At 38.7% G+C, this 27071-nt stretch overlaps 2 protein-coding genes across 3 annotated transcripts; both read left to right on the top strand.

Moving 5' to 3' along the window:
- The first annotated feature begins 11752 nt into the window (after nucleotides 1–11752).
- Nucleotides 11753–14269, top strand: LOC136247232 (uncharacterized). 2 transcript variants are annotated; one of them, XM_066038869.1, is made up of 4 exons: nucleotides 11753–12164; nucleotides 12288–12558; nucleotides 12623–14041; nucleotides 14130–14269. In XM_066038869.1, exons 1-4 carry the CDS (start codon nucleotides 11923–11925, stop codon nucleotides 14151–14153), a joined length of 1956 nt encoding a protein of 651 aa, XP_065894941.1. In that variant the 5' UTR covers nucleotides 11753–11922; the 3' UTR covers nucleotides 14154–14269. The 2 variants fall into 2 exon arrangements, with proteins under 2 accessions (XP_065894941.1, XP_065894940.1); XM_066038868.1 differs by having other exon boundaries at nucleotides 11753–12558.
- Nucleotides 14170–16084, top strand: LOC136247233 (uncharacterized). The gene is made up of 3 exons (XM_066038870.1): nucleotides 14170–14332; nucleotides 14387–14481; nucleotides 14561–16084. The coding sequence occupies exons 2-3, from the start codon at nucleotides 14389–14391 to the stop codon at nucleotides 15977–15979; spliced, it is 1512 nt and encodes a 503-aa protein (XP_065894942.1). The 5' UTR covers nucleotides 14170–14332; nucleotides 14387–14388; the 3' UTR covers nucleotides 15980–16084.
- The last annotated feature ends 10987 nt before the right edge of the window (nucleotides 16085–27071 follow it).

Here is a 27071-nt window from a genome sequence, read left to right as displayed (position 1 = left end):
CTGTTTCTTGTCTACCCCTGGGAATAGTATATGAACAGAACATGGCTTACAATTCAGCCTTAAGTGACTAACATTAGGGCTTGGAAATTGTTAGGTACAACATAGTGTACTGCCATTAGGCCATGCAGGTAAACTTGATACTTGTTTCTCAACCATGGCATGGATCAAGTTTTATGTGGGAGGGAGGTCATTTTATATATGTACACCTATCGATGCTAACCCTGTACTGCCCATACAGGAGCTAGGGTGGTGATCGAGTGGGGATTTAACAAAGCAAATGTTACCTGCTGGAATACTGCTGAACCCATTGTCGCTGATACAAAACAGAAAATTTATTGCAGTGGCCTACACCTGGCAGGATATTTTGTTGGTAGCTAAACCCCGAATCTCACTTACCAAGCCTGTACTGGGGGTTACGGATGATAGGTGCGTTGTCCATTGTTGAACAAAATGCTCACAAAACACTGCAAAAGCAGGTTACCCACTATGCAGAAATTAGCGGATCAAAATACATGTGCACGTGATTGATAAAACTTGAGGCAGGAGGATGTAAGTAATGCAGTTAGGAATGAGAAACAATTAACCTGGCCTTATAGACTTATAGAGTGTGCATTGATTTTGGGGTCATGCAACTTACAGCTAAATGTGCTGTGCTACCATGCTTTATTAGAATTGTGATTGAAGCTCTTGAAATGACTAAGGTTTACAAACTAAGTGTATATGGCAGTCTTGTAGTTAGAGAATGAGAAAGTCAACTAGGGTAGCAACCCACCCAGCTAAACTGGAGAACCAAATACGTTCATGTCTCTGAATATCCAGGTGGGACTTCGGGTGCCCACACCTTCATCTGTGAGACATGGTACAGCCTCCTCCAGAATACTAGTCCTGCCACAGGAAGATCTGCTGGGGCTGACTCGAAGCACCTGAGTGGCACACAGGTGTCCCAGTTCTGGTTCACTGGGTGGGTGTGACTGCTAGTGGAAGCTAAAGGTTTTGCTTTGTGTGTGTGTGTATTGTGTACGTGTTAGTCTCACATAACCAGACCAGTATTTTAATGTAAAGACTCCCAAGCTGAAAAAGGTCTACTACAGACATGGGTCTCAGTACACGAGTAAACTAGCTAATACTTCAGTACAAATTTGAAAGTACTGGCTTTATCTCAAATTTCCCAATGTAGTTGTAAGTTTTGCTAAGTACTTGGGTAATTAAATAGTCCAGTCATTTTATGAAAAAAAAAGGGGTCAACCTTTAACTAATTGCAACACAAATGGTTTCAACAGGTTCTAGTACAGAAAAATGTGCTCTATAACATATCAAAAGTCCCGGAAAATCCCATAAGGGGAAAGTGACCTTTTGCATGACCTTTTTTGCCATTTTAAGCAAAAAATTAGGATTTGTGCTTCTATTTCAGCTATACATTATCCAAACTATTCATATTTGGTATCAAATGATTGCTCTCACTATAAGGAACAAGATGACACTTGTTTGGTATCCATAGCTTAATCTGTTCTAAAGTTATCATCATTTTACTGGACAGAACAATTATTATTTAGTCCCGCCCACGCACTTAATTAAATTTTGGTTTAAGCTATTTATTGCTTGTCTAATGATAGTTTTCCCATGGCAAGGGACTATTTTCATAACAGAGGGTCATAATGAAGACTAGAAGGTGCATGTGTTACCATGGAAACCGAGAAATAGCATAGCTTTATATACAATTAGGTTGTTTTCATTCTCCATTGTCATGAAGATGGATTTAATTCTTTACAACTCGAAACCTGACATTGTACAAGTTAAGTTAGGTACATACACAATGACACACATTAACCATGGCCGTGGTAGGGGAAAATCTATTCCCTTGTGTATATAAATGGTAAGTTTCGCTTTCATTCAGTGTTGATATCTGTATCATCTCTTCATGGATTGAGGTGTCTGAGTTGGTGCAGCCTGTTCCCTTGCAGTTGCCACAAACAGAAGAGCATTTCACCTTGTATTTCTTGCAAGTGCATCTCATGCTGCTGCAGTCAGTGTGACAGTTACACAGGCCCGTAGCCAGGGGGGGTTCGGGGGGTTCTGAAGAACCGCCCTCTTGGAAAAAAGGTCCACAATTTCAGTAAAAGGTCCACAATTTTAGCAAAAAGGTCCACAATTTTAGTATACAAGTCCAAATTTTCAGGAGCAAAAGTCCATTAGCTACAGTTTACTAGATACCACTATAATAAGAAGCTAAAATAAGTGCTCCGAGTAACTCATTCAATGCTTGCATTAAATGCAATGCAAGATCGAGATACTCTAATAGAGCAGTCAACCACTCTAATAGAACAATCACTCTAATAGAACAGTCACAATTACATTTTCTTTTAAAAGCTACTTAATTTACATGTAGATTGTCTAAACCGAGCTTTCATTAAAATATAAGATTTTGGTGGACAAGCCCCTCCATGCAGAGCCCACAAATAGCATCCATGCTTCAACTCCATGCAATGTGTAAATTTCATTGTTTAAGACACCCTTTGTTCTGCTACACTGCCCCTGTTGATCATGGCAGAGTGCTCAATCTTTCCCATTCTTATTCATTGTGACATTCCAATATATTATATTTAGACACATGCATGTGCAGATGGTATAATTACAGTAGCAGTAGAGATATTTTTCCAGATATCATTCATACAGCTGGTCTTCAGCTTACCTAAAAAAATTGTTATTTTTATTGACTGAAATGCCACTAAATTCAACCTTTTAGTATCTGTTTTCAAAAAATTTTCTGGGGGAGCATGCCCCCAGACCCCCCTAGATTGGGTGTGCTTCGCACACCCAGTCTCAGTACCTTTATTAATCATCATGCAAGTAAAGGTCCACTTTTGGTCAAAAAGAACCCCCCTTTCAAAATTCCTGGCTACGGGCCTGTTACATCTAATCATTTTCAACAACTTATCTGGAGCAGGTGATATATCAGTTAGCACAGGCATCAGTTTACCATCATAGTCTTTCTACCCCCATGCAGTTGGCTGCATTTCAATGGCATCACCTTTCCACTCTTGTGTTTGGAATTATACACGGAAACTGTGATATTTAGCAGCAGCTGAAGTAGGTGGCAAAGTTTGTGGAAAAACAAATGTAGTGTTTTTAGCTACCTATTCACAAAAACGTTTGTATTGGAGAGAGTTTAATCCTTCCTTTGGACTTCCACTGTATATATCCACTAGTGCTTGTTCTCCTGCAGCCACAATGTCATTTGGTGTAGATGTTACTGCACTGAACACTTTGGCCTGCATTTGAAAGTATTTACTGGACTTTACCTTTCCCAATGTCATATAGCTGTGGTGTTGTGTCACATCCAAGTATTGCATGCAGGAAGAGAACATTGTAGCATATTTTAAAGCCAAGTTTCTCTTTGACAGCAGTTATGTTCCACACCCTCGGTTTCATAGTGGCTCTGGTTTGAAAAATATGTTGTGTGATTCCAAGCAGGCATGATAACACAACAATACAAGAAGATTGGTGTCATCGCCAACTAGCACAGTGTCTGCTACTCTGGCTAATTCTACTGCTTTTGACAATCATCAAATCAGCATCTCCTGAAGCATGGTACACTTTACAATTTCATTCCAAGAAGCAGCTAAGCATATTAATGAGCTGCTACTTGTTGGTGCTGTTCAAAAAAGTACCCTTCTTCGTGTTCAGCTTCGTATCTTTGGTGAATGACATGTGAGAGGTCATCAACAAAAGATATGGTACATCTGAGGAGGGCCAAAGGGTACTCCGGAGTGGCTGTATCATTCACCAAAGATATGAAGCTGAACATGAAGAAGGGTACTTATTTATTGAACAGCACCAACAAGTTGCAGTTCATTAATATGCTTAGCTGCTTCTTGGAAAGAAATTGTAAAGTATACCATGCTTCAGGAGATGCTGATGTGATGATTGTACATTACAAAAAGCAGTAGAATTAGCCATAGTAGCAGACACTGTGCTAGTTGGTGATGACACCGATCTTCTTGTATTGTTGTGTTATCATGCCTGCTTGGAATCACACAACACATTTTTCAAATCAGAGCCAAAAATGCCACTATGAAACCCAGGCTGTGGAACATAACTGCTGTCAAAGAGAAACTTGGCTTTGAAATATGCTATATACAACATTCTCTTCCTACATGCATGCAATACTTGGATGTGGCACAACAACACAGCTATATGACATTGGGAAAAGTAAAGTCCAGTAAATACTTTTAAATGCAGGCCAAAGTGTTCGGTGCAGTAGCATCTACAGTGTACACCAAATGACATCGTGGCTGCAGGAGAGCAAGCACTAGTGGATTTATACAGTGGAAGTCCAAAGGAAGGATTAAACTCTCTCCAATACAAGCGTTTTTGTGAATAGGTAGCTAAAAGTACTACAGTTGTTCTTCCACAAACTTTGCCACCTACTTCAGCTGCTGCTAAATATCACAGTTTCCGTGTATAATTCCAAACACAAGAGTGGAAAGGTGATGCCATTGAAATGCAGCCAACTGCATGGGGGTAGAAAGACTATGATGGTAAACTGATGCCTGTGCTAACTGATATATCACCTGCTCCAGATGAGCTGTTGAAAATGATTAGATGTAACTGCCACACTGACTGCAGCAGCATGAGATGCACTTGCAAGAAAAACAAGGTAAAATGCTCTTCTATTTGTGGCAACTGCAAGGGAACAGGCTGCACCAACTCAGACACCTCAATCCATGAAGAAGATGATACAGATACCAACAATAGTACTGAATGAAAGCGAAACTTACCATTTATATACACAAGGGAATAGATTATCCCTTACCACGGCCATGGTTAATGTGTGTCATTGTGTATGTACCCAACTTAACTTGTACAATGTCAGGTTTCGAGTTGTAAAGAATTAAATCCATCTTCATGACAATGGAGAATGAAAACAACCTAATTGTATATAAAGCTATGCTATTTCTCGGTTTCCATGGTAACACATGCACCTTCTAGTCTTCATTATGACCCTGTTATGAAAATAGTCCCTTGCCATGGAAAAACTATCATTAGACAAGCAATAAATAGCTTAAACCAAAATTTAATTAAGTGCGTGGGTGGGACTAAATAATATTTGTTTTATCCAGTAAAATGATGATAACTTTAGAACAGATTAAGCTATGGATACCAAACAAGTGTCATCTTGTTCCTTATAGTGAGAGCAATCATTTGATACCAAATATAAATAGTTTGGATAATGTATAGCTGAAATAGAAGCACAAATCCTAATTTTTTTGCTTAAAATAGCAAAAAAGGTCATGCAAAAGGTCACTTTCCCCTTATGGGATTTTCCAGGACTTTTGATATGTTATAGAGCACATTTTTCTGTGCTAGAACCTGTTGAAACCATTTGTGTTGCAATTAGTTAAAGGTTAAACCATAAAATGACTGGACTAAAAGTACTTATAATATTTTAAGTACTTTTTAAGTATTGTGTACTTTGTATGCATGTGTATACTAAGTAAGATTGGAAATCACTAGAAGAATTCAAGTTATACATTATACTTCTGCAGCAAATGACATGTGAGTTATGGGTGCTAATTTACAGTGTGGTAGGTTGTTGTCATAATTTCCATGTTGAAATAGCTCGCTTCTGCATATGGAGGAGTACAGGAAAAGTACTATACCTTATTTGTCAGTTCATGGTGATTAAATTAGTAGCCTGCTTCAGTCATGAGTTATGATCGATTCATTAAGCACCTGTAACTTATTTGCCATATTGTTGCTGTACAAATTATCAACTGTTCCAACTGTGTAGTGCTATAACTCAAAGACCACTCATCTTACAAGGCTGAAACTTTGACATCCACTACTTTGTTACAAAAATGGAATTCGAGAAATGTGCAAAGCTTTTGCTCAGTTGGTCACATTCAGCATGAAATGACAAATCCATACATGTGCTTGTTGCCTCTTTGAGTGGTGTAATCAACACTTCACAATTTGCCTATTGGAAGTGTACCAGACCCTTTTAGCATGGGCACTTATAATCTCTAATTGATAAGCCTTTGCACTGAAATAGTGGTGTGACAGCAGGAGACTTTGTATGTGTGTCTTCAGTAATAATCCATGCCAATAGCACCGCAAAATGTCACACTTCTAGTGGTTTTTTTTTCAGCCACTATTGTGGTCAAATTAGTCTAGTGTGATTATATTCCTGCTGCAATTTTAATATCACTGCAAATGAATAAAGTGCTCCCAGTCATTTTCAGCTAAAAGATGATTTAGGAAATTAGGACAATACTGAGCATGACAGTTCAATTTATAAAGCGTCATTGCATCATGCATCAAGTTTCATACCACAAGATTTATAGATGTATTCCACACATCATGGAATTTTTCATTTGTTGACCAGTGAAATAAAGAATATGCTGGTGCAAATGCCAATCTAATGCAATAAATTATCTGTATTATCTATGCAACAGGTAAGGTTTTATAACTAACGATTGGTTAGTAGGCACGTTTCAAAGTCAGTTTACAAACTACATATGTGACCGGATTTGCAAAAAGGTACCTTTTTCACACACAAAATATGACCCATTTTTTGTACTTTAAAGCTTCATAACTTATTGATCGTGGCATATAATTGCTTGACATTTTCAATGAATGTAGCTACAGTATCTGGCTACATTTTGATACTAAACGCAAGTTAATCAGCAAAAGGAGGCAAGTGTTACATCATTTTGCTTGCTGGTATGTCAAATGTGTGGAAAAGGTACCTTTTCGCAAATCCGGTCACATATATAAAATTAATGTGTTTTGCTTCATGCATACTTACAAAACTCTTACTGATAAATGAGCTTGGCTCCAACCATGCAAAAACATCACACATCCCTAATAAGTGGGCGTAGCTCACAAAAGAAGTTGGCTTGTTGTTAGACTATAGACTACAACTCATACGATAACAGTGCATTTATATAATCACATGGATTTTAATACCAAATATAATACCAATCAATTAGTGGGTGTGGCTCCATATGTATAAGCCTGCAGGCAGTAACTGTCGCAAAGACAGAGCAATAACTAGCTGTCACTCCTATTGCAATATTATCAATACTAGAAAAACGACATAATATATTTATACAATTAATAATTTTTGAAGTCCAGCTTCGTTAAATAATTATAAATACATAATATCAGTCTTATCATAATTCTCAGCAGCAACCTACATTGATTCATGTATACCTGTAGACTGCAATACACCTACAGCTACTGATAATTGCATGACTACGTATGCCTATAGACAGTAATAATCCCTACAGGTTCGTGTGGCTCACAAAAGAAGCTACTATAGCACTAGACTATGACGCTTCTACATCACCAAATTGATTAATTGATTTCATACTTGATCTACTTCGGGTCAGACTCAGATATACATGTACATAAAGCAAATGATCAGACCCAGATGACACTGACAAGATGTGACACCCAGTTGACCTGACCTGGTTTCAACACTGGTAACTGGGCTGACTTTTACAATACTATTGCACCTGAGCCAATATTGCATGCAACAAGTGTAGTTCCATTATCGGTAATTTTAATGAAGAATATCATACAATAAATGGGTCGGCTATTTCCACAACCGACATCAAAAGGGAGGGAAAACCTGGGCAGTGCTGAGAGAATGACATTGATTCTGCTAGGGTATTATGTCCTCCTGCCTTGACTTCAATGAAGTTCTGACAATATTAGGCCACTTCAATAGATTCATTGTTTCCCATTCCTGCCTGCATGTTCAGTATGGCTGTATTCATTATGCTGTTGACTGTACATTTTATTCATTATTGATTATGTGATTGTATAGCAGTATTATTATTAGCAATAATTCAGAGTCATAACCAACGTAGCTTTTACTGTTTTCATGCTCTTAGTTTATATTTTCTTGCCCTGCTGTGTGGGTTGTACCGTCAAACCTCTCTAATCCGACACTCAATGGGACCTATAGGATTAAGGATTATCAAGTCACTGTAAATCCGACATTGTACAATATCTAGCAGATTATGCAGTAAATTACCAGAACACACAATGTGTTTTAACATTACAATTTGCAAGTACTACAGCCTTTTCTGTTATTGTTAACAAATAAATGTTTTGATTGCTTAAAAATATTATTTTCTATGATTGTTCTAATGCTGCTATTCTTGTACGTCGGATTTATAGTCGAAAACAATGTATTTCCAAGTGTAAGGAATCAAATTTTATGACGGATTGCGGAGTACAGAGGTGAAGTTGTTTTCTATACAAAAATGTTGGTAAATGACATTTTGATCGAATTAGAGAGGATTCTGGATTATGCAGGTGTCGGATAAGAGAGATTTGACTGTATATTTTAAAAGCTTAGTAGCTGAATAATGAATCACCCACTTGCATGCATTTTTAGATCAATGAAATGGGGAAAATGGAGAGGCTTTATAGAACATAATATCAATGTGTGGTGGTATACGGATGTTAGGAATGTACTGGAATTCAATAGTTGACATTCTCATTATCATGAATCAAATACATTGTAGCTAACTGCCAGGTTTTTATAACTAAATGATCATTATTATTTTAGCATATTCTGGAAAGGAAAAGAAAAGGAGCTCTGCATTTCCGTAAAAGTAACAAACACCCATTTTGTTAATATTCCACTTTGTATCATGTGATATATCTCTGTACGTACCATGATACAATGGAGACATTATACAGTACCTATACAACCAAATACTATACCACTGCAACTCCAACATACATAGTAGTGCGATTATATATTGCTATTGTATTTGCAAAATTAAGGTGTACCACACTACAATCAAAGTGCAGTGGTGATATCAGTAGTCATACTAGCTCCTACTTTTCATAACTACACGTGATACATGCATGTCTACAAGTGTATAAATATGTGAATGTGGCTACTGTTTGTAACTGCTTTACTAGAGTATCTCAATATATAGGTACTTGTGTTTTAGTGAAAGTACAGCTGTGTGGTTGAGGAAACATTGAACATGAATTAAACGTATGCATGTACGTAATGTCGAGAATGACTGGTTGTTCCCAAACTATGCAGTATGTTTTACCCTAAATGAAAAATGATTGTTGTTAATTGACATTACAAACCCACTGCCATAATTCTCAATCCTCTCACTATTCTTTAACATAATTATACATAATTTGTATGAGCAGAATAATTACAATAGTTGTTTTGTTTGTTCTTACTAATTGCAGGTTTATTCAATGTCTGGTCAGACTGATGATCACTCCGAATACAGCAGCAAATGGCCAGTACATCATTCAAACATCATGAAGAAAGAGTTTTCATTCTAAAGATATGACAAAAATGTATTTATAGTATGTGTATTTAACCGTAAAATTACTTTAAACCAACAACAGTTACGGGTTTAAAATTAACTGATGCGTTGCCAGTGCAGGTGCGCGTAATAAACATGAAAAGGGTCTAAGTAACTTAGACACCTCCAAAAATCCACCAAAAAAACTTCAGACCACAGGGGTCTAATTAATTTAGTAATCAGATGGCCTTGTGTCATGGCGCCTGAGCGAAGCAAAGTGCTACTACAGGGCCTGAGGTACACAGTAAGTACTGTTAAGTTGGTCTCATAAAAAAACTACTGTGTTGACCGGTAATAGTCATGCGGCCTTCCATAATGAAGAGACAAACAATAGCAATGATGTTGCTGGTACACATTTGCTTTGCTTGGAAAGATCGTGGCACAGCCATGTAAATACTGGAGAACATATTAATACTTAGCTGGTGAGCAGGCAATGTGTTTAAAGTTCAGCACATCCAGTCCCATCCTTACAGTTCATTCCCCTACCTCTGCTTATTTTTTCATCACACGGACTCAGTGATGTCTAGTATCAACTGAATGCACAATAACGAACATTTGATTTTGCTTTCAATACCGGCAATCAGGCTCTTATGGAATGAACAAAACAACCTATAATTTTATCAGCATTGCCATTAAGCTAACACCAAGAAGTGATGATTGGCTTGTTGTGAATGAGGTATTCAGTTGTTGGACAAACAGACTAACTGATACAATGCCTCATAAGCAGTAAACTATAGTAAGGCGATGGACCAGGGGAAAGACTGCCTGTCTGATTTGCCTTTACATTATATGGGACAAAGGCCTTTTGCATCTTCTAAACCAATGCTGGCACTATATAGTAATCTGTTAGTCTGTGATTGTACCAGGAGCTTTATAATTACTGCTAGGTGCCTTTGTGTTTATAAACCCCTTGTTGTACTAAGTGTTTACATAAAAAGGTAGTCAGATTTTGGAGCTACACATTCCCAATTAAGGGACATTGGTACATAATAACATAATATACTAGGCTACAATAATATAACAGTTGACTCTTCTGAAACTTCAAGGTCAAGTTTAGCCTTATGAAAGCTCTTTAATAAACTCTAATAAGCAGATGTATCTGTTTAGTTGCATAACCCCAAAATCAATGCACACGCACATGCAAACTTGGTAATTGTTTCTCATTCCCACCTGCATTACTATTCATCCTCTCGCCTCAAATTCTATTAATCATGTGCACACATATTTTGACCTGGAGAAGACTGGCCTTACAGCACAGACAAAAATATTTCCAGAGTAAGTGATAACTTTAAGAAGGCTAATTTCTGCATAGTGGATAACCTGCTTTTGCAGTGGTTTGTGAGTATTTTGTTCAACAATGAACAGCGCACCTATCATCCGTAACCTCCAGTACAGGCTTGGTAGGTGAAATTTGGGGGTTTAGCTACCAACAAAATATCCTGCCAGGTGTAGGCCACTGCAATAAATTTTCTAGTTTGTATCCGTAATGACAATGTTTACAGGTAGTGGCAGTATTCCAGCAGGTAACACTTGCTTTGTTAAATCCCCACTCGATCACCACCCTAGCTGTCTGTATGGGCAGTACAGGGTTAGCATCGATAGGTGTACATATATAAAATGACCTCCCTCCCACATAGAACTTGATCCATGCCATGGTTGAGAAACAAGTATCAAGTTTACCTGCATGGCCTAATGGCAGTACACTATGTTGTACCTAACAATTTCCAAGCCCTAATGTTGGTCACTTAAGGCTGAATTGTAAGCCATGTTCTGTTCATATACTATTCCCAGGGGTAGACAAGAAACAGGAAAAACATAGTACCGTACGCAAGGAAATTTTGACGTCAAAAAAATTTGACGAATTCAGACTTCAGCAGATTTGACGAATAAAAAGTTGACGAAAATGAAGAAGTTGTAGGCAAAACCTGTACTTTTAAGGGCGCTTATAAACATTTGACGAGTTTAAATTTGACGAATTAAACCGATTCGTCAAATTCGTCTAATTTTTTTGACGTCAAAATTTCCTTGCGTACGGTACTTGGTAATACAAGTGCACACATTGTACCTCAAACAATGGCAGTCAACTCAGCTTATTAGACAGTTTACTGCTTCTGTTCATGCCTCTCTCTTCCATCACGGATAGTACAGAACCTATACTATCTATGCCATGATGTCACGAAATGCTATATGTATTAATGCTGACTCATAATACGTATGTATTTTTATGAGGCGCTTATGGACTCAACTTGGGTGAACAAAACGATAGCCGAAGCCGGCGGGGTGGGGTAAAATCGGGACGGGGACCGGGACGGGGACGGGGACGAAAGGGGGTAAAATCGGGACGGGGAAGGGGACGAAGCCATGTTGACGTAGCTGTGCTCACGTTCACTGAGAGATTTCTGCAATAAGCCATAGCTGAGAGCAGCATTCTTTACTTCAGAGGTGCTATTTATAATAAAGCTTGAGAGATTTAGCTACATTATACTCAAACTTACAAGACAGACTTATTGTAACGGTGACTTAAATCGGTTTGAGCTACTTAGTATCTGCTGAGACTAATCTCTTTATGGATGACTCAGAAGATGGCTGGAATCACGACACAGATGACTGCACAGTGATTTCAAATGATGCCAATGGTGCCCTCGAAATGGAGGAGATTGTATCCTATTTAGAAGGAGCTGGAACCAACTACAAAGATTTTTTGAACACCTCTGTCAAGCCACCCGTGCAACCCCGAGGAGGAACACTGATATTGTTTGATTTAGGCCCAGATGAATCTCAATGGGAGAGCAACAAAAAGAAGCTAAGGTATAGTGAGCTATGCAATCATGAACATATAGAATTATATCAAGAGTTATTATTAACTCTTGCCTATACCTATATTGTTTGTGTATATTATACTGTGCTAAAATTACCTCTTTATCTACACAGATGTGACCAATATAGATGGGTCCATAAAGGCACTAGGACTTTTGACCGTGAGAATTATTCTGTGAAGAAGAAGACTGGAGCTATTGATGTAGCAGGGATAGAAAAGCAAACTGGTGATAACTCCTTCAAGCGGTTGGAATATTGGGGTATTGGCTCAAGCTATTTAATTCACTATCTGGGAGATCACAATGCATTTGTACCATGTGCACACCGGAACAGCAAGAAAAGTACCAAACCATTTGTACGGTCAGCACCTCACATTAAGGAAAAGGTATAGTGTAATAGTTAAGCATGAAATAGTTAGGGACCTGCCTATTATGTTCAAAATTTTGCAGGTTACTAATAAAGGACCAATGATGTCAGCACAGAAAGTTTATCAACAGTTAGTCAATGAAGATGAAGGTGGGCCTAGACATGTCATCAACACACCTAGAGACCAGAATCAAATAAAAAACTTCCAGAAAGATGAGAATCGCCATTTCCGGATTTCACATGATGGTATTTACAACACATACCAACTATGTTTCCAGCTGCAACTGAAAGATTGTAAGGGAGAGCCCCAAAATTTTCTTCGAAATTTTCAAGTGTACCCAACAGTCTGTGTTCACATGGTACCACATCCTCTCTTGGAGAATTTAGAGATGCTTCTGAAAGTTTCCACGACCCCTGTAACCCTGCATTATGACACTGTTTTCAACATGGGAGATTTCTATCTGTCTACTCTAGTTTTCCGAAATGCTATTTTCAAGAAAGATCCTATCACACCAGTGGCTTTCTTTATCCATTCCAGGAGGTTTCAGGAAGACCACATGCTGTTTATGAAAACCATAAGAAAGTCACTACCTCTGCTTGCTTCAAAGAAGATTCTAATGGTTACTGATCGAGAATTTGATTTTTCTGATGTGTTTCCAATGTGTCTGAATGTTTTTTGTTGGAACCATCTAGAACGTGATTTGCATTTTTACTTGAAGAATTCTGCCAATTGTAAGCCATCTGAGATTAGTTATTATGCCAACAGTTTCAAAGCTTTGATGATTGAAGAAAATGAAAATGATTTTGACAGTTCCTGGAGCATCACCAAGGCTTCCTTTACGAATCCAACTGTTCTGAGATATTTTGAACAAAAGCTTTTGCCAGCGTTTAAGGAGCATTCATCCATTTGGAAACTTAGAGAAATAGGGGTTTCTGATCCAGAGAATGGGCTAACAAATAATCCATCTGAATCCATGAATGCTGTTCTCCACAATCTGCAGCAATGGAAACAAGTTCCCCTTGATGTTATCTGTGTATCTCTATTTCATCTTTCAAGCTATTACCAGCGAGAAATTATTAGGGCTTACCATCTTTGTGGTTCATGGCAATTGAAAGAAGAACTCTCTTACTTGCAGCGAGATGCCAGTCTAATGCCATTCTTGCCAAAAGCAATAGACCCCAAAGAAATTGTGGCCAAAGCCAGGGATAGAATTTTACCATCTTATGAAGAAGCCAGCCCTTGCTCTTTTCGTGATGACACTACTGCTTCAGTATCCAGTGACAAAGCCACTTGCAAGCTAAACAGTCAGCTAGCATTGGCACGAGAAGCAGTTCATGACAAGCGAGTTGGTTTGACTGAAATGGGATGTTGGATTGTAAGAGGTGCAGATAATGAGACACCGTATGCTGTCCGACTGTTTCCAAAAGAGAATTGCTCCTGTCCTTCAGTGAAAAAATGTTACCACATAATTGCCTGCAAGCTAATGATAGGGCATCTGAAGGTATACTTACACTCTAAAATGATTATAACATGCATACTTATTGCTCTGATCTGATGAGTGTACTTTGATTTTAATTTGTTAACAATAGATCTTAAAAGATTTACCAGAGTGAGTGAGTCACCTTATACTTCAAGAATATTACGGGAAAGGATGAGCAATGTTTCAGCTTCCAGAGACTTTGCCTGTTGCGATTCTACCAAGTTTAAGTGGTCTAGTATTCTGAAAAAGTTGCAGAAGATGTATCCTAAAACACTTCTTTGTCCACATGTCTGTAGAATAAGCTTGAAAGAGGTATGTACAACAGTTAAAAGACATGTACGTAGATGATTTTGCATTTGTTTGTAGCAATGGGAAAGATAGTAGTTGTCCAGACTATGAGAAATAACCAAGTTGCATTTCTTAGACGGCTTCCTGATGAGAATAATGTACCAGCAGTTCAGGTGATTATTATAAAACATATTACACATATAATAGCTAAATGGTCAAATGAAATTAGTCAAAAGTACATTTCATGCACAGGTGATTTGTACATATGATGAACCAGACATCATGGAATTGAATTATCATGCTGGGACAGCTTGTCGTTCACTTGCTCATGCAGTTTTAACTGTCTACACTGGAGTGAAATGCTGTAAACCAAATGATGCCGATGCAGTTACAGCAGTGCTTCTCATTGCGACATGCCTGGATGAGAATTTGGACCTAGCTAGAGCTTATGTGAATCTTCAAGACACATCACAATACCTCCACAGCTTCCTAAGCTTGAAAGCTCCAGATGTTGGCACATTACACCTATCTATGCAACAAAAACAGTTCTGCCAGACTACAATAGATCATGTTAATCTCTACTGTTTCTGCCAGACTCCTTGGATTGATGGGTCTACATCAAGAGTAATTTATGGAGATCACCAAAAGGAGTATAAAACGTATCAATACAGCAGATGCGAAGACTGGTTTCATAAAGCCTGCCTGAATGCTCTTGGCATACCAATACCTACACGCAAAAGTGATTTTATTTGCAGTAGATGTATCATACCAGCAACTATTCAATGGCACCATCGAGAATTCACCAACACATGTACATCAGACAACTTTCTGACCATCTTTATGTTGTACTGCCTACAATACCCAAACTTCACAGAAAACCTTGGCACTGATGACATGGAAAACACCTTGAAGGCTTGTATCACATTGATGAAAAGAAAAAACATCGAAGAAGCAAAGTCACTTGCTCTGATAGCAGCACACGGTAGACTCAATTTCGCCAAAGCTGATAATGAAAAGATCGATTGCTTTGGAATGGAAGAGAATGCTTTTCTGTGTTTAATCTCACATGTATGGAAACTGCAGGTGTCGCAGCAATGCAAATCTCAATACTGTCCAGCCAACAACCCAGTGAAAACAGGCTACCAAACAACATTCTCATTGCCTCCGACTCTGTGTCCATCCAATGTTCAGAGAATCTTTCCAGTTCCAGGAGATGACATGGGATACTGTGTATCCGAGTTCCCTAAGAAACCACCTCGGAAAGCTCCTTATATTCTCAGTGACAGGATTAATACCACAGAAACTATCAAAACACAAAACAGTAGAGAGAAATTCTATTCCTGCAATGGAAAACCAAGAGTCCTTTCATCTGGTTTCATGAACAAGCATCCATGGCTGCTTCCTATTAGCATTGAATCTCTCAGCCTTCATCAGATCAACTGGATGCCACTGTCCATCACTGTTTACAATTATTGTTACCAACTTGGTGGTTGCACGATCAACACTGGAGGCCACTTTGTTTCAATTGTGTTGTGGCATGGACGACCATACTTTTATGATGGCATGAAATCAACCAACCAACAGCATTTCATTAAATATAACCATGAAATGGTTTTAAACTTAGAAAACTGCACAGGATCATATGCATATTATTTTCTGTTTAGCAAGTAATCTGTTTATTATTGTTGTTTTATCCATGTATAGCTGTATTTTGCGGTATGTATAACCTGTATACATGGTGGAAAACTGGTATTAATTTCTAGGCAGTATCATTAATGTATGGAGAAAAGGTTATAATCAGGATCAAAATCACATAGGCTCCCCTCTAGCTATATGAGGGTCATTATTATTTACCATTACTGCAATACAACTTCACTTTGAAGGATACAATACATATATATATAGATCAAAAATACATTAGCTACATAAAATCATAATACAGTATTTAATAAGTACAAGTAAAACTGATCAAAAGATGGGGAATCTACAATGTGGTCTGGTAATTTGTTTGACTATAAAAAAAGTTATATCGTATCAAGACTTCAATGAATAGTATTATAGGATATTTTTATTATGATGAAACAACTACAAAGTAAATGCAAGTCAATCCTCGGACAACATGCGACCGCACAACTGACCGAAAATGAGGACAGTACACAGGCACGGCAAAGAGTATTTACAAAAACTAAACTTACAAAACAGGTTTATTAACTTCAACTTGAAACAGGTTAGCTATCCACTCATTAAAATAGCAACAGAAGAATATTTGCTGAGAAGCAGATATTGAGGCTCTGGCCATCCTATTTATTATTGATTGTATGCAAATATTATACAGTAGAAATCACTATAATTGTGGGAGGGGAATAGCTAGTTCAGTGACTGAAGTGCAATCAGGCATAGTGCTAGCACAACTATACTCTCAGTATATAAGAGAGGGAATACAGCATCCATAATGAACTAGCTATTTATAGCTATGGAGGCAGAACTAGGTAACCCCGTACAGTGATCTAACTCTAAAGTCACTTTGGTCCCCGTCCCGCTTTTACCGCCTTTCGTCCCCGTCCCCGTCCCGCTTTTACCCCACCCCAAGCCGGCGCGCCACACCGTGAGTATATTTACAGGAAGAAAGTAAACGCGATTTTCACACCTTTGTAGCTCCGTGATTCCTTATCCTATTGAAACCAAAGTTGCTACAGAAGTGCCGGCTAGGTAGGGGAGTCCACATACCAAATGTGAAGAAAATCGCTCCAGCCATTTCCGAGATACGAGCGGCCAAAATTAGGGTTTTTTTCTTGGTTTTTTTCTTCTTTTCGCACACTTTGCAAAATCCGAAATAAAACACGAATGCGTGCTTGGATAGGGCTGACATTTGGCACACGTAAAGGGCTCATTAAGGCGAATCTCAGTACCAAGTTTGGTAGAAATCCGATGAACATTCACGGAGTTATGACCGATTATTTGCGTAAAATGAGGTCGAAGGTCTGTCACGCCCACAGGGTAAACCGCTTGAAGGAATGAGCTGAAAATTGCTATGTAGATGGAGTAACTATTGTAGGAGTGCCTTTTTGTGGTTTGAAAGGAATCCAGTTAAAGGTCATCGAGATATGACACAAAACCCAACCTATGTCACAATTACGCGATCGACTTTTATGAATAAAAAAACTGTTAGTTTTCACGCCTACCAGGTAAACCGCTTAGAACAGTGAGCTGAAAATTGGTGTGTAGCTGGAATGATTATCATAGAAAGTCCTTGCAGTAGAACAGAAGAATCGGATTACAAACCACTGAGTTATGATTCCAAAGCCAACTACGTGTAGCATATGCGAGATCGAGATACTCTAATAGAACAGTCACCCTAATAAAGCATTCAGCTACGTTTATAACTTACTCCATTATAGAATTATATGGCATTGCAAGTTATTCTGTAGGGAGTTCAGCTACAAACAGTTAATCTTATAGACAATTCAGCTACAACTACAAGCAAGTCATCCTGTAGAGAGTTCAGCTACAAACATGTTGCTGTAGAGATTCAGAACATTATAAGTCACACTGAAGAGAATTCAACTATAAACAAGTCACCTTGTAGAGAGTTCAGCTACAACAAGTCACTCTGTAGAGAATTCAGCTACAAACAAGTCACTGCGTAAAGGGTTCAGCTACAAAAAAGCTACCTAGTAGAGAGTTCATCTAGATCAGCTACAAAGAAGTTACTTTATGCAATGTTCAGCAACAAGTAAGTCACTCTGTAGAGAGTTCAGCTACAAACAAGTCACTCTGTAGTACAAACAAGTCACCGTGGAGAGAGAGTTCAGCAACCAATCAAAAAACCACCATGTAAAAGAGTTCAGCTATACAAACAAGATATAACTCTATAGAGAGATCAGGTAGAAACTTAACAGATCACACTGTAGAGAGTTCAGCTAGAAACAAGTCATCCTGACTGAGTAGAGAGATCAACTAGAAAACATCACCTTGTAGAGAGTTCAAATCACGCTGCAGATAGTTTAGCTACAAACAAATCACCCTATAGAGAGATCAGCTAGAAGAAGTCACCTTGTAAAGAGTTTAGCTACAAAGAAACTACCACGTAGAGAATTCAGCTATAAACAGATCATCCTGTCGAGAGTTCAGCTAGAAACAAGTCATTTTGTAGAGAGATCAACTAGAAGAAGTTATTTTGTAGAGAGTTCAGCTACAAAGAAACAACCATGTAGAAAGTTCAGCTGCAAACAAATCAAACTGTACAGAGTTCAGCTACAAACAAATCACCCTGTAGAGAGATCAGCTAGAAACAAGTCACCCTGTAGAGAAATCAACTAGAAGAAGTTACCTTGTAGAGAGTTCAGCTACAAACAAACCATCATGTAGAGAGTTCAGCTGCAAACAAATCACCCTGTAGTGAGTTCAGCTACGAAAGGATCACCCTGTAGAGAGTTCAGCTAGAAACAAGTCATCCTGTAGAGAGATCAGCTAGAATAAGCTACCTTGTAGAGAGTTCAGCTACAAAGAAACCACCATGTAGAGAGTTCAGCTGCAAACAAATCGAATTGTAGAGAGTTTAGCTACCAACAAATCACCCTGTAGAGAGTTCAGCTAGAAACAAGTTGTTCTGTAAAGAGATCAGCTAGAAGAAGTTACCTTGTAGAGTGTTCAGCTATGAACAAACCATCATGTAGAAAGTTCAGCTGCAAACGAATCACCTTGCAGAGAGTTCAGCTACGAGAAGGTCGCCCTATAGAGAGTTCAGCTAGAAGAAGTCACCGTGTAGAGAATTCAGCTGCAAAGAAACCACCATGTAGATAGTTCAGCTGTAAACAAATCATCCTGTAGAGAGTTCAGCTATGAATAGATCACCTGGTGGAGTTCAGCTAGAAACAAGTCGCCCTGCAGAGAGATCAGCTAGAAACAAGTCATCCTGTAGAGAGACCAGCTAGAACAAGTCACTTTGTATGTAGAAAGTTCAGCTACAAAAAAAACACCCTGTAGAGAGGTCAGCTACAAACAAATCTCCCTGTAGAGATATCAGCTAGAAGAAGTTACCTTGTAGAGAGTTCAGCTACAAAAGAAACCATCAGGTAGAGAGTTCAGCTGCAAACAAATCACCTGTAGAGAGTTCAGCTACAAACAAATCACCCTCTAGAAAGATCAGCTAGAAGAAGTCACCTTGTAGAGAGTTCAGCTACAAAGAACTATCATGTAGAGAGTTCAGCTGCAAACAAATCACCTGTAGAGAGTTCAGCTACAAACAAATCACCCTGTAGAGAGATCAGCTAGAAGAAGTTTCCTTGTAGAGAGTTCAGCTACAAACAAATCACCCTGTAGAAAGATCAGCTAGAAGAAGTTACCTTGTGGAGAGTTCAGCTACAAAGAAACCATCATGTAGAGAGTTTAGCTGCAAACAAATCACCTGTAGAGAATTCAGCTACAAACAAATCTCTCTGTAGAGGGATCAGCTAGAAGAAATTATCTTGTAGAGAGTTCAGCTACAAACAAATCACCTGTAGAGAGTTCAGCTACAAACAAATCTCTCTGTAGAGAGATCAGCTAGAAGAAGTCACCTTGTAGAGAGTTCAGCTGCAAAGAACCATCATGTAGAGAGTTCAGCTGCAAACAATCACCTGTAGAGAGTTCAGCTACAAACAAATCTCCCTGTAGAGAGATCAGCTAGAAGAAGTTACTTTGTGGAGAGTTCAGCTACAAAGAAACCATCATGTAGAGAATTCAGCTACAAACAAATCTCTCTGTAGAGAGATCAGCTAGAAGAAATTATCTTGTAGAGAGTTCAGCTACAAACAAATCACCTGTAGAGAGTTCAGCTACAAACAAATCTCCCTGTAGAAAGGTCAGCTAGAAGAAGTCACCTTGTAGAGAGTTCAGCTACAAAGAACCATCATGTAGAGAGTTCAGCTGCAAACAAATCACATGTATAGAGTTCAGCTACAAACAAATCTCCCTGTAGAGAGGTCAGCTAGAAAAAGTTTCCTTGTAGAGAGTTCAGCTACAAACAAATCACTCTGTAGAAAGATCAGCTAGAAGAAGTTACCTTGTGGAGAGTTCAGCTACAAAGAAACCATCATGTAGAGAGTTCAGCTATAAACAAATCTCCCTGTAGAGAGATCAGCTAGAAGAAATTACCTTGTAGAGAGTTCAGTTACAAAGAAACCACCATGTAGAGAGTTCAGCTGCAAAGAAATTACCCCGTAGAAAATTCAGCCACAAACCAATTGCCCTGTAGAAAGATCAGTTAGAAGAAGTTACCTTGTAGAGAGTTCAGCTACAAAGAAACCATTCTGTAAAGAGCTCAGCTACAAACAAATCACCTGCACAGAATTCAGCTACAAACAAATCAACCTGTAGAGAGATCAGCTAGAAGAAGTTACCTTGTAGATTGTTCAGTTACAAACAATTCACCCCGTAGAGAGAGCAGCAAGAAGAAGTCACTTTGTAGAGTGTTCAGTTACAAAGAAACCACCATGAAGAGTTCTGTAATAAATACATGTGAGAGGTTCAAGTAAAATCCAAATTTTGTTTCTTTTGAACAAATCTGAAAAAAATGTAGATTAAAATTTAGCATTATGATGTAATCAATATGACATCATCATTATGACTTCACCATGCACAAGATTTATCAAAATTAGTTATTATGTTGATACGACATTCCTCACGGACTAAATTATATAATTGTATCTTTAAAAATCAAGTATTTAAAATACGGCAACAATACTTTGATTTTACTTGAACCACTCACATCAAGACACACGATAGTGTGTCGTGCGGCCCAAGAAGCCGGCGCGCCACACCGTGAGTATATTAACAGGAAGAAAGAAAACGCAATTTTCACACCTATTTAGCTCTGTGATTCCTTATCTGATTGGACCCATATTCGCTAGAGACGTGCCGCCCAGTTAGGGGAGTCTACATACCAAATTAGAAGAAAATCGCTCCAGCCATTTCCGAGATACGAGCGAACAAAATTTCGTTTTAATTTCTTCGTTTTTTTCTTCTTCATCTTCATTTCGCACGCTTCGCAAAATTCGCCATAAAACTCGAATGCGTGCTTGGAGCGGGATGAAATTTGGCACACTTAAAGGGCTCATTAAGGCGGATCTCCGTACCAACATTGGTAGGAATCTGATGAACATTCACGGAGTTATGACCGATTATTTGCGTAAAATAAGGTCGAAGGTCTGTCACGCCTACAGGGTAAACCCCTTGGAGGAATCAGTTGAAAATTGATATGTAGATGGAGTAACCATCGTAGGAGTGTCTTTAGGTGGTTTGAGAGGAATCGGGATAAAGACCTTGGAGATATGACACAAAACCCAACCTGTGTCAAAATTACGCGATCGATTTTTATGAATAAAAAAACTATTAGTTTTCATGTCAACCAGGCAAACCGCTGAGAGCAACGAGCTGAAAATCAGTATGTAGCTGGAATAATCATCATAGAAAGTTCTTGCAGTAGTACAGAAGAATCGGATTACAAATCACTGAGTTATGATTCGAAAGGCAACTACGTGCAGCAAATGCGAGATCGAGATACTCTAATAGAACAGTCACCCTAATAAAGCATTCAGCTGGCATGTATAATTTACTCAGTTATATTACATTGCAAGCTATTCTGTAGGGAATTCAGCTACAAACTAGTCACCCTGTAGTCAGATCAGCTAGGAGAAGGTACCTAATAGAGAGTTCAGCTACAAAGAAACCACCATGTAGAGAGTTCAGCTGCAAACAAATCACCCAGTAGAAAGTTCAGCTATGAACAGATCACCCTGTTGAGAGTTCAGTTAGAAACAAGTCATCCTGTTGATAGATCAGCTAGAAGAAGTCACTTTATAGAGAGTTCAGCTACAAATAAACTACCATGTAAGAGAGTTCAGCTGCAAACAAATCACCTGTAGAGAGTTCAGCTAAGAACAAGTCACCCTGTACAGAGATCAGCTAGAAACAAGTCATCCTGTAGAGAGTTCAGCTAGAAGAAGTTACATTGTAGAGAGTTCAGTTACAAAGAAACTACCATGTAGAGAGTTCAGCTGCAAACAAATCGCCCTGTAGAGAATTCAGCTACAAACAAATCACCCTGTAGAAAGATCGGCTAGAAGAAGTTACCTTGTAGAGAGTTCAGCTACAAACAAATCACCCTGTAGAGAGTTCACCTAGAAACAAGTCACCCTGTAGAGAGATCAGCTAGAAACAAGTCATCCTGTAGAGAGTTCAGCTAAAAGAAGTTACATTGTAGAGAGTTCAGCTACAAAGAAACTACCATGTAGAGAGTTCAGCAGCAAAAAAATTGCCCTGTAGAGACAAACAAATCACCCTGTAGAAAGATCAGCTAGAAGAAGTTACCTTGTAGAGAGTTCAGCTACAAACAAATCACCCTGTAGAGAGTTCACCTAGAAACAAGTCACCCTGTAGAGAGTTCAGCTAGAAGAAGTTACAATGTAGAGAGTTCAGCTACAAAGAAACTACCATGTAGAGAGTTCAGCTGCAAACAAATTGCCCAGTAGAGACAAACAAATCACCGTGTAGAGAGATCAGCTAGAAGAAGTTACCTTGTAGAGAGTTCAGCTACAAACTAATCACCCTGTAGAGAGTTCACCTAGAAACAAGTCACCCTGTAGAGAGTTCAGCTAGAAGAAGTTACATTGTAGAGAGTTCAGCTACAAAGAAACTACCATGTAGAGAGTTCAGCTGCAAACAAATTGCCCTGTAGAGACAAACAAATCACCCTGTAGAATGATCAGCTAGAAGAAGTTACCTTGTAGAGAGTTCAGCTACAAACAAATCACCCTGTAGAGAGTTCAGCTAGAAACAAGTCACCCTGTAGAGAGATCAGCTAGAAACAAGTCACCCTGTAGAGAGTTCAGCTAGAAGAAGTCACATTGTAGAGAGTTCAGCTACAAAGAAACTACCATGTAGAGGGTTCAGCTGAAAACAAATTGCCCTGTAGAGAATTCAGCTACAAACAAATCACCCTGTAGAAAGATCAGCTAGAAGAAGTTACCTTGTAGAGAGTTCAGCTACAAACAAATCACCCTATAGAGAGTTCAGCTAGAAACAAGTCACCCTTTAGAGAGATCAGCTAGAAACAAGCCACCCGTAGAGAGTTCAGCTAGAAGAAGTTACATTGTAGCAGTTTAGCTGCAAACAAATCGCCCTGTAGAGAATTCAGCTACAAACAAATCACCCTGTAGAAAGATCAGCTAGAAGAAGTCACCTTGTATAGAGTTCAGCTACAAACAAATCACCCTGTAGAGAGTTCAGCTACAAACAAGTCATCCGGTAGAGAGATCAGCTAGAAGGATCACCTTGCAGAGAGGTTAGCTACAAAGAAATCCCCCTGCTTCATCTTTTCTTCTTCCTGTAGTAAAGAAAAAATGACAGGTTAAAAAGCCCTAAAGCCATTGGCCGGCTTTATGGCCGGCTTTGGGGTATACAAATACAAAAAGAAGTGAAGTCTAATCCAAAACAGCTAAGCTGTAAAAAAAGAGTGCGGCCCTAAGAAAGGCTATGGTGAAAAAAGATGTGAAATCCAAAGTGGTAGCAAAGAAATGGCTGTGATAGTAGGTTAATGGTAAAAATTTTAATAACAACAATTCAGGTGAATTTGGTGCCGCTTGGTCTTGGCACAAAATTCACCTGAATTGTCGTTATTAAAATTTTTACCATTAACCTACCATCACAGCCATTTCTTGGCCGCCACCTTGGATTTCACATCTTTTTTCACCATAACCTTTCTCAGGGCCGCACTCTTTTTTCACAGCTTGGCTGTTTTGGATTAGATATGTATTATATATATATAATTTGTACATTTACTGATAAAATCAGAGAAATATTTAAAGTACATCTGCTTCATCTTTTCTTCTTCCTGTAGTAAAGAAAAAAAGACAGGTTAAAAAAGTCCCAAAGCCGGCCATAGTTTGGGGTATACAAATACAAAGAGAAGTGAAATCTAATCCAAAACAGCCAAGCTGTAAAAAAAGTGTGCGGCCCGTGAGTGGGTGGGTGGGTGGATTTCACATCTTTTTTCACAATAGCCTTTTTGAGGACCGCACACTTTTTTTACAGCTTAGCTGTTTTGGATTAGATAATGATTAGCTAGTTCTTTGAAACTATGATTGCAAGTGCATTATCTCCACCTACCCAGTTTCCTGGATTACATGTGCATAGAACTATACATGCATTGCCGTATGCATTGTGATAGATACAGTATGTATCAAGACACACGGTAGTGTGTTGTGCGGCCCAAGAAGCCGGCGTGCCACCCGTGAGTTTATTAACAGGAAGAAAGAAACGCAATTTTCACACCTATGTAGCTCTGTGATCCCTTATTCGATTGGAACCAAATTTGCTACAGACGTGCCGGCCAGCTAGGGGAGTCTACACACCAATTTTGAAGAAACTCGCTCAAGCCATTTCCGAGATACGAGCGAACAAAATGTCGTTTTAATTTCTTGGTTTTTTTCTTCTTCTTCATTTCGTACTCTTCGCAAAATCCGCCATAAAACACGAATGCGTGCTCGGATCGGGCTGAACTTTGGCACACGTAAAGGGCTCATTAAGGCGGATCTCTGTACCAACTGTGGTAGTAATCCGATGAACATTCACGGAGTTATGACCGATTATGTGCGTACAATAAGGTCGAATGTCTGTCACGCCTACAGGGTAAACTCCTTTGAGGAATCAGTTGAAAATTGATATGTAGATAGAGCAACCATCGTAGGAGTGCCTTTTTGTGGTTTGAAAGTAATCGGGATAAAGACCATGGAGATATGACACAAAACCCGACCTGTGTCAAAATTACGCGATCGATTTTTATGAATAAAAAAACTATTAGTTTTCGTGTCTACCAGGCAAACCGCTTAGAGCAACGAGCTGAAAATCAGTCTGTTGCTGGAATAATCATCATAGAAAGTCCTTGCAGTAGTACAGAAGAATCGGATTACAAACCACTGAGTTATAATTCGAAAGACAACTACGTGTAACAAATGCGAGATCGAGATACTCTAATAGAACGGTCACCCTAATAAAGTATTCGGCTGCATTTATAATTTACTCAATTATATTACATTGCAAGTTATTCTGTAGGGAATTCAGCTACAAACAAGTCACCCTGTAGTCAGATCAGCCAGAAGAATGTACCTAATAGAGAGTTCAGCTACAAAGAAACCATCATGTAGAGAGTTCAGCTCAAACAAATTGCCCTGTAGAGAGATCAGCTAGAAGAAGTTACCTTGTAGAGAGTTCAGTTACAAAGAAACAATCATGCAAAGAGTTCAACTGCAAACAAATCACCCAGTAGAAAGTTCCGCTATGAACAGATCACACTGTAGAGAGTTCAGTTAGAAACAAGTCATCTTGTAGAGAGATCAGCTAGAAGTCACACTGTAGAGAGTTCAGCCACAAAGAAACCACCACGTAGAGAGTTCAGCTGCAAAAAAATCACCTGTAGAGAGTTCAGCTAGAAACAAGTCACCCTGTAGAGAGATCAGCTAGAAACAAGTCACCCTGTAGAGAGTTCAGCTAGAAGAAGTTACCTTGTAGAGAGTTCAGCTACAAAGAAACCACCATGTAGAGAGTTCAGCTGTAAACAAATCATCCAGTAGAAAGTTCAGCTATGAATAGATCACCCCGTAGAGAGTTCAGTTAGAAACAAGACATCCTGTAGAGATCTCACCTAGAAGTATCACCTTGTAGAGAGTTCAGCTACAAATAAATCACCTGTAGGGATTTCAGCTACAAACAAATCACCCTGTAGAGAGTTCAGCTACAAAGAAATCATCTTGTAGAGAGTTCAGCTGCAAACAAATCATCCTGTAGAGTGTTCAGCTATGAAAAGATCACCCTGTAGAGAGTTCAGCTATAAGAAGTCACCTTTTAGAGAGTTCAGCTACAAAGCAACCACCATGTAGAGAGTTCAGCTGCAAACAAATCACCCTGTAGAGAATTCAGCTACAAACAAATCTCCCTGTAGAGAGACCAGCTAGAAACAAGTCACCCTGTAGACAGATCAGCTAGAAGAAGTTACCTTGTAGAGAGTTCAGCTGCAAACAAATCACTCTGTAGAGAATTCAACTACAAACAGATAACCCTGCAGAGAGTTCAGCTAGAGTCAAGTCACCCTGTAGAGAGAATCCTGTAAAGAGTTCATCTACGTACAAGCAGGTCCCCTGTAGAGAGCTCAGCTACATTTCAAGTCACCCAGTAGAGAGATCAGCTGCAAATTATCCTGTGGGGATTAATTGACATGTAATAAATATATGCAAGAGTTCATAATATAATGAACTCTTGATATATACATTATATATATATATAATTTGTACATTTACTGATAAAATCAGAATGAGTTATAAAATCTGCTTCATCTTTTTCTTTTTCCTGTGGTAAAGAAAAATATATAGGTTAAAAAGCCCCAAAGCTGGCCATAGGCCGGCTTTGGGGTATACAAATACAAAAAGAATTGAAATCTAATCAAAAACAGCCAAGCTGTAAAAAAAGGAGTGCGGCCCTTGAAAAGGCTATGGTGAAAAAAGATGTGAAATCCAAGGTGGCAGCCAAGAAATGGCTGTGATGGTAGGTTAATGGTAAAAATTTTAATAACGACAATTCAGGTGAATTTTGTGCCAATTGACTAAGCGGCACCAAATTCACCTGAATTGTCGTTATTAAAATTTTTACCATTACCCTACCATCACAGCCATTTCTTGGCCGCCACCTTGGATTTCACATCTTTTTTCACCATAACCTTTTCAAGGGCAGC

Source organism: Dysidea avara, chromosome 2 (genome assembly GCF_963678975.1).
Source record: "Dysidea avara chromosome 2, odDysAvar1.4, whole genome shotgun sequence".
In the NCBI taxonomy this organism is placed as follows: domain Eukaryota; kingdom Metazoa; phylum Porifera; class Demospongiae; order Dictyoceratida; family Dysideidae; genus Dysidea; species Dysidea avara.
Note: the sequence above shows the minus strand (reverse complement) of the source record. Positions and strands in the feature narration are given on the sequence as shown.

Bases quoted from the DNA above. Each gene is read 5' to 3' on its own strand.
- LOC136247232 (XM_066038868.1), top strand. From the start codon at position 11,923: ATGGATGACTCAGAAGATGGCTGGAATCACGACACAGATGACTGCACA. The intron at 12,559-12,622 runs GTATAGTGTAAT...AAAATTTTGCAG, and splicing joins CACCTCACATTAAGGAAAAG to GTTACTAATAAAGGACCAAT. The intron at 14,042-14,129 runs GTATACTTACAC...TGTTAACAATAG, and splicing joins TAATGATAGGGCATCTGAAG to ATCTTAAAAGATTTACCAGA.
- LOC136247233 (XM_066038870.1), top strand. From the start codon at position 14,389: ATGGGAAAGATAGTAGTTGTCCAGACTATGAGAAATAACCAAGTTGCA. The intron at 14,482-14,560 runs GTGATTATTATA...TTTCATGCACAG, and splicing joins ATAATGTACCAGCAGTTCAG to GTGATTTGTACATATGATGA.